At 35.9% G+C, this 8,613-nt stretch overlaps 1 protein-coding gene across 1 annotated transcript in view; it reads left to right on the top strand.

The window, feature by feature from the left end:
- Positions 1-8,613, top strand: part of LOC110460407 (deleted in malignant brain tumors 1 protein-like) — a 33,827-nt gene that overhangs the window by 15,108 nt on the left and 10,106 nt on the right. The window contains exons 6-10 of the mRNA XM_021513282.1: positions 2,377-2,527; positions 5,770-5,948; positions 6,499-6,649; positions 7,418-7,596; positions 7,918-8,068. Of these exons, the coding sequence (XP_021368957.1) occupies positions 2,377-2,527; positions 5,770-5,948; positions 6,499-6,649; positions 7,418-7,596; positions 7,918-8,068 (811 nt within the window). The remainder of the gene's footprint in view (positions 1-2,376; positions 2,528-5,769; positions 5,949-6,498; positions 6,650-7,417; positions 7,597-7,917; positions 8,069-8,613) is intronic.

Here is an 8,613-nt window from a genome sequence, read left to right as displayed (position 1 = left end):
ATTTTGTGAACACTTCGGGGAGCTTACGAGTAGTCAGGCGGTAATTAGCCACACTGCATTTCTTTTGCGACTTTGTCATCCAGTCTTTGGAACAGCAGGCTTTAATTGTTGACCATTTCTTGCTCCGAAAACAACTTCGTAATCCGAAATCCAGTTAAATTCGTCCAATATACTCTGTATTCTTCCTTTTCTCCATTTTGTTTTTATGTTTACCGACAACAACGTGGTTTCCCGCATTGAAGAGTTCCTATAAATACCGTAAATACGCAATTCGGCGCGCGCATGTGTTTGACAACGAATACTCTTTCTAATAACGTAGCCTTTGTCACTGTATCTGATAATTGAGGTTCGTAATTCTGGAGATAAGCGTGAGATCTTCTGCAGTTCTACCATTTGCGTAAGTGAATTGATAAACTGCGAGCGCATCCTAACCCAAAAGGACGGAGTAGACGATCGAACTAAACAGCCGGACGGAACAGCCGGACGGAAAAGCCGAACTAAACGACCAAATGAAATAATTGGACGATAGGGACGGTCGAAATAACCGAATGGAACTATTTAGCTGATACGAACGAAACAGACGGAACATACGAACGGTGCTCGAACGGTGAACGACCGCTTTCTAGACGCTAGACGACCGCTAACCGCACGCGAGCCGCACGCAGAACGAACTGAACCTAGGTGGATACTTGGGCGTAATTCTAACTGTACATTTAATAAGAGGTTATTTGAGGAACGTTCTAGATTTCGATCAAAGGCTAGGTAAAGTTCGTTGAACTGTTACAGAAATCTGTAAAACTATCTTTACAAAAAAAACACATGTAAAAATAGATTTCAATTTTCATTACTAAACAATCTTTCGTAACATGTTACAAACTCTTTTACATTAACTATGGACGAGCGTGATAGTGCAAGTGTGGTGTAGAATGGCATTAAGACTGGATTTCAATATATACAAAATGTAATTTACAAAATATACACAATATTTTTGCTATTTTTAAGTAGCATAACACTTTGCTTTCTCACTCTCACACAAAGTATATACAGCAACATAAGGATCACAAAAAGCAAATATTTATACTCATACTGATATCACACAGGTAAACTATACACCAATACTGGCAAAGTCAATGTATCAGTCACTGTATGAAATCACTGCCCGAATACAGTGATCATGATAAGGTTCGTCCACCCCGCGGTCTGTAGTCCCCGGTCCCGTCTCTCCTCTTGATGACCTTGACCATATAACTCATGTGATGATGGACTCAACAAAATCCAAACGAGGGGTTACACGTAACGAATGGTCAGACCAACTGACATAAAGTGTCCACACAGAGCACGGTCCGTCCGCATAAATGATTCACTACCCCGGTAGATATACAGCACACAGCAATCAGTTTTACAAGAACCAAAAGACGTTGTCCACACAGGACTATCATCATAAATAATAGCTTCCACTTCAGCTAGTGGTTCTTGCAGTCCTCACAGGATTAATAGTGCCTGGTTTTCATCATTGACCCTGGGTGTGAGCTACAATATATGAACAACAGACGTACTACCTATAGCTATAAACTGACTGTCATTAAACGGTAACATATACGTACAGACTTTCTTACTACCCATATGTATATACAATGACAATAACTGTGAGACAAGTTAATACGCTATTTCTACCAATTTACTAAGTAGAGTCTATTTGTATAAAAATTAAAAGCACGGCACAGGCCGCCTTAATATTTATGGTAATCCACTCAACCGAGACCCGTACACTTGAACTATATGCCTGTTACCAATACTTTCAGTTAGATCAGAAAATGGGCAATTAAATGGGAATGGTTTATAGGTAATACTATGTTAAACAATATATGTTAACATGCTTATGTATCGCCTTGATCTTATAAAGCTAAAACAGTACATATGCATCGTGCGCGTGAATGTAAACAATGTACACCCGATATACAGGTATGGTCATATATACAATGTACAATCAACAGGTAAAATGACTAGAAATATCACAGATGAACTACAACTATGTACATGTCGTTGAATAACAATGTTACAACAAATATAAAAACTCACCACAATCTGTAGTTTGCGTTTGCTTACACATTCAAAATAACGTTTGAGCAAATCTACCTGTGGCTACCATAGCTACCTGTTAATTCCTATTTAAAAACCGTAGACGGATGACCAGAACTCCATCTATAACAAAAAAAAAATGATCCATCTCATCAATAAAATTAAGTAAACATTTTTTTTTTATTAGTGCCCGTGACAACGGAGTCATTTAATAATTCGACATTACAACTGCTGTTTTGATGAAATGAGCAGAAGTGGTATCCTATTGTTCTCTAATATAAACCTATTTTCTAACAGAAACAGACTTTGACATCCGCCTGAGTGGAGGCCCGGAACCTAATGTGGGCCGTGTAGAAGTGTTTTACAGTGGTTACTGGGGAAGTGTTTGCGGCTACTACGACTGGGACGACAGAGACGCTTATGTAACTTGCAGGACGTTAGGATACAGGTAATGTACCGACATTCAGGCTTATGTTGCCATCCCCAACAGTGCAATCGAATAAAAGAAGAAAGATGTTTTCAGAGATATCTATAGACTATCACACTATTTCCAGGGTTCATTTAATTCACACTATCACACTGGTTTCTCGAGTCCACCTGCGATGACCTCTAAATTTTATCCACGTGCCAGCTTTGTGAAAATTGTTCTCACTTGTGTGCGATAATCTATTTATCATCTTTACCGCCTTGTATGTTTCATCATAAATCGACTAAACCCCGTGCAATGCATCTTTCAACAGCATATTATCGCTTAAAATTATATCAGTTTCCTCACCACTTTTAAAACGGAATTAACAGCAATTTATTTAAAAGGACAATTTCCGCCGCGGACTACTTAATAATGAATAGTGGTGATACGTGATGTGTGACTGTGACTCCTGAATTGTTTTCAAAGTCGGCATTGTGGCCAAAACTGATAGTACAGCCGGTGAAAAGAGATACAACATTACCAACAGGGGGTACGTCTGTAATGAAAACGTATTTGTGACTCACATCAGGACAATTAATCTAAAAATAATTGTTTCGTTTGAAAATTATTTGGATATACATCACGTCTGATATGCTGTTGCATGGGGATGGCTACGCCAACGATCCCTCAGCTGACACCTGCTGGTTACCTGAAGTAAAAAAGGAAAATGATTTTCTTAGAGTTTTGACACTTATTCGTTACATACTGTAGTCAAGAAAAGATCGGTCGACTATATATACCTGTATGTATTGTGGCTCCGTGGGAAGGACGCATTGTAGGGTATAAAAAGGATTCAGGTGGAATCAATGCTTTTTTCCCAGCTTTAAGGTGGTTACCAACCGTGACTTAAAGTGATTGTTAGAAAGTTTCAGATTTTTGTAAGTCAATGGCAATCATTTATTATGGTTCAGTGAGATGTTTTGGGAGTCCAAGTTCAAGTAAGATTATTTCGTTTTTGTTTTGTTATTGTTCAGTTTTCTATAAACTAATTATTGTGCCTGCCGTAGCTGTGTAGGGAAGGTGCATTAGAGGGTATACAGGCACAGGTGGATAAATCCCGTAAAATGGTAATGGCTTGGGTCCTTTCCAGAATACAGGGAAAGAACTATATGATGGCGGAACTTGGTAGGAAGGGTATTGGTTATTGATAGGCGAATGCGTTTCCTCAGATGCTGTTGATGTACGGTCACAAGAGAGAGTAAATCCAACAGATAATTCGCGTGACATTTGTTGTTGTGTTTCCGGGGAGTTCTTGGAGTATGAATTTAAAGAATTCACATTTTTATGTTCAGAATGCTGCACCACCTTAGCGCAATCAAAAACAGCATTCTACAATTCTTTGACCACGCCTTTCCTCTTTGCTACTGCTGTTAGTTTATTACCAGATAAGTTACCCTTTTTTGCCATTACTTGAATAAATGATCTTAATTTGTTCACATGCGTAGGTGCTCTTTCATACCATACAGCCCTTTATAATCCTTGATGGTTGTCAAGTAAAAATGATTCCTTTCTGATAGCATAGCAGCTGGCCTCCTACAGCGATATTCCTTTTTACGTCTGCACTTGACACCTGATTGGGTCTGCTGTAACTGTCTAGGCTTTCATGATATATGGTGTCTTGTTTGATGGTCAAAGCCTGTTATTTAAACCTATCGTTTTAAAAAAAATGGTCATTTCATCCCTATACATTTACAACAAATTGAAATCTCATAATAAATCAAATATTTTGAAATCAAGTGAGACCATTTGTTTCATAACTTCAGTCTGTTTATTCGCAAACAATTCATGATTTTCAAAAAAACTTAAATAAACTAACATACCTGTTCAGGCCTTTGTCTGTCCCTCACTGATGTGTTCCAAAACAAATTTAAATTCTTCAGTTTTATGTCGCCATATCTTAAGTTGTGATGTTCTGTGGCTGCTCCTAGTCAAAATTGTTCACTAATATGTAAGTATAATTTGTACATAAGGTTTTCTGAGTCAGCATAGCCCAACACTCCTTGATCTTTTAGCGGATGTTAGACCTCTGATGTCAGTGGATCTGATGCATTTGGAAGGTTGTCTTTCCTTAGCCTTTTCAGTTGGATCTTCAAAGTGTCTTGTGAGTGTCTATAGTCAATGTATTTACTGTGTCCTTTTTGTACTTCTTCCCTTTAAGGAATTTGTTTAATCATTGATGCGTAAACAAATAAAGCTGAAGGTGTTTAGTCATCACCTGCCCCAGATTTACTCTGTCTAATTCCAAGGTAAAACTCTGTCCAGAGTCCTAAAGTCCAAAGTCTGTATTTCTCTATCATCCGGGTAGACTTCATGAAGATTTTAAATATTTTCACTGAAGTCATCATGCTCCTGACAGTGTTCCTGTTTTGTGTGTCAGCTATAATAGCTGTCAGGTCAGCTTAGTCGTTTCTCAAAATCCTTCTCCAAAACTGTTTCTACTCTTCCGTGTGAATATTTCTTCATCCAGTGTCATTTGTTTGTTTTCCTTTTTCTTTTCAATACTTAGCAGATCTTTTAATATAATATCATCTAGTGACATGAAATCTGACAGTTGCATCCTGACTTGTACGAGCAGACGAACAGATTAGTAACACTGACCTCATTGTTGAGTTGACCTCCTAGTCAGAATGACCTTTGACATACGATAAAGTTGTTCCGTTTCATGACGTCACTTGGCGCCAGCAGACATTCTTTTTTGAGAAAATACGTTCCCAAGTGCTGGGAAATTGGGAAACACGTTCTCAAGTTGTTCTCAAGTTGTTCTCAACTTCTTCTTGAGTATTCCCATACTGACACACCTGTGATAATGAGTTTATCATGCTACCGGTAAGTGGTATTAAGAAGTATACCGATGGTAAAATATCACTCCAGAATATTTGATAACTTAACATTTGTCTGTGTTGTTAAAAAATATTATGTTCGGCATGCATGTAGTAAATTGACATTTATCCTTCAACTGTCACACAATTCACGGCTCGGAATGAATTGTAATATTATCTTTTTTACATGTTTTCTATGACAGAATATCATATTGTTTTATGAGTTAACTTATTACTTTCATATGTATAAAAAAGTATAATTTTCTTTCCCTTCATTGTAATTATTCATTAATGTAATCAGCAATAACGATATTTGCGATGTCCACATTGTTCAGCCGGTTTTCTCAAACTTATTGGCACCTAATACCTAATAATCTTCAATTTCTATTTTTTATCTTTCAGTGCTGGTTATCAAATATATCGGACCACCCGTTATGGCAGTCTAACAGACCCTGTATGGATGGCAGGTGTAGACTGTACCGGTACGGAGGAAAGTCTAGCTGATTGTTCCTTTGACGGATGGGGTCAAGTTGGTTATTGCAGTAGTTTCTCCGCTAGTGTTTTCTGTTATAATTTCATAGGTACGTTTATATTAATAACAGAAATTCAGAGGGCAATCCTATTTTGATGAAAGATGATTGCTCGTCATTTTCAACGTATCTCAAGTTTCTCAAAATTGATAATAATGAATGTAGTTAAACATCTATCAAAATATGAAAAACGACACCGATATGTATCCTTGTTTCTGGTTTTGTTAATATCTATTAAATTTAATGAGAAAGACATTTGAGAAAAAATATTCGATTTCAATCAAAGAATAAATAAAGATACTAAAATTATTACAGACTTTTGTAAAACTTCAGTTGCAAAAGCATTAATCTGTAAAAAAATATTAGAACTATTGTTAATATACACTCTTTTGCAAGATGTCAAAGACCCTTTCACCTTAAAAAACGAAGTCATTTTTAAATAATAGGTGTCATTTGACATTGCAACTGCTGTTTATTTCCATGGGATTATTCGCAAAACATGACTTTTTGTAAGCTTAAAATGATACGGAAATACTGCTATGTGATGGAATAAGCTGAAGTTCTAGCTCTTTAATGTGTAATGTAAACACAATTTTAACAGAAACAGACTTTGACATCCGCCTGCGTGGAGGTCCAGAACCCAATGTGGGCCGTGTAGAAGTGTATTACAGTGGTTACTGGGGAAGTGTTTGTGGCCTATACGGCTGGGACAACAGAGATGCTAATGTCACGTGCAGGATGTTAGGATACAGGTAAGGCACCGACATCCATGATACTGTTACCATCCGTTATAGTGTAATCAGATAAAAGAAGAAAATACGTTTCACGCATATGTTAAAGTACAAAATACCTGAGTTGTTTTCAGAGATATTTTATCTTGTATAAAGCTTTATATTGAATTTTAGGTATGTTTCTCCAGAATATCTAATAATTTGACGTTTGTCTGTATTGTTTTAAATTATTTTGTTCAACATTCATGGAGTAAACTGACCTTTATCTTTCAACTGTCACACTATTCACGGCTCGGAATATATTGTTATTACAGCTGTTTGTAAGTAATATATCTAATAGATTGTTCATCAATCCACTTAATTGATATTATGTGTATTAAAAAAGTAACATGTTCTTTCCCTGAAAGGTAATTATTCATAAATTTAATTGGCAATATCAATAGTTGCAATGTCCGCATTGTTAAACTGGTTTTCTCCGAGAAATAGAATTGATAATTGTACATCCGGATCACATTTTCTTGTATATAACCTTTGTCACAATTATTAAAAGCAGCTCGGTAAGTTATGTTATTGGAACAATAAGATATAATGATTAAAAAGACGTGCTAAAATAGTACCGGGAACGAATTTATATCACGTTTCTAATATTAAACAGCTTTTTTAGACTTGTTAAATAGTACCGTGAACGAAGTTTTACCATGTTACTAATATTAAACAACTTTTTGTAAACCAAAGACTTGTCAAACTATCAGCAACTAAATATCTTCCATTTTTATATTTATCTTTCAGTGCTGGTCATCAAATATATCGGACCACCCGTTATGGCCGTCTTACAGATCCTGTATGGATGGCAGGTGTAGACTGTAACGGTACGGAGGACAGTCTAGCGGATTGTTCCTTTGACGGATGGGGTCAAGCTGGTTTTTGCAGTAGTTACCCCGCTAGTGTTTTCTGTTATTATTTCACAGGTAAGTTTATATTTATCACAGAAGTTCAGATGACAATCCTATTTAAATGAGGGATGATCTTAAGTTTCTCAATGGATATTAATGAATGCATATATAGCATGAAACAAACTACCAAATAAAATTAACGAAATGTAAACTGGCTGCTGATATTGTTCATATTTATTACATTTAATAAGAAAGATATTTGAGGAATAGTTTAGAATTGATCAAATGATAGGTCAAGATCCTAAAACTATTACAGAATTCTGTAAAAATAAATAAATATGAAATGAGCAGAAGTGCTATCTTATTGTTCTTTAATGTAAATCTAATTTCGAACAGAAACAGACTTTGATATCCGCCTGAGTGGAGGTCCAGAACCAAATGTGGGCCGTTTAGAAGTGTATTACAGTGGTAACTGGGGAAGTGTTTGTGGCTTGAATGACTGGGACGACAGAGACGCTAATGTAACGTGTAGGATGTTAGGATACAGGTAATGTACCGACATTCATGTTACTTTGGCTATCCGTTGCTGTATTAACATGTTTAGTAAATATTACAATGAGATAAAAGTAAAAACTACGCTCTACGTTTATGTTAAATTACCAAAGAAAAATATACCATCTGCAAAACGTTTTCTTCTATAGACCTAACTTGTATACAGATCAATATATCTTGAACAAGGCTTTCTGTTGTAATTTTAGGTATATCTCTCCAGAATATGTAATTACTTAACTTTTGTCTATATTGTGAAAAAAATAAAGTTATTTTTTCAAGTTTGATGGAGAAATATGTCATTCATCTTTCAACTGTCTCACGATCCTTGGCTCGTAATTCATTTCTATTTACTGGTTATATGTCACGGATTATCAGATTGTTTTATTCATCCTCTCAAGTGATATAATATGTATTAAAACATTCTATTACCCTTTCCCTACATTTTAATAATTCATATATTTAATCAACAACAGCAGTATATTTGTGATGTCAAATTTTTTAACCTGTTTACTCAGTGTATAAATATCGATTATTGTACAT

This window comes from Mizuhopecten yessoensis, unplaced genomic scaffold, assembly GCF_002113885.1.
Source record: "Mizuhopecten yessoensis strain PY_sf001 unplaced genomic scaffold, ASM211388v2 scaffold10387, whole genome shotgun sequence".
Classification (NCBI taxonomy): Eukaryota; Metazoa; Mollusca; class Bivalvia; order Pectinida; family Pectinidae; genus Mizuhopecten; species Mizuhopecten yessoensis.
Note: the sequence above shows the minus strand (reverse complement) of the source record. Positions and strands in the feature narration are given on the sequence as shown.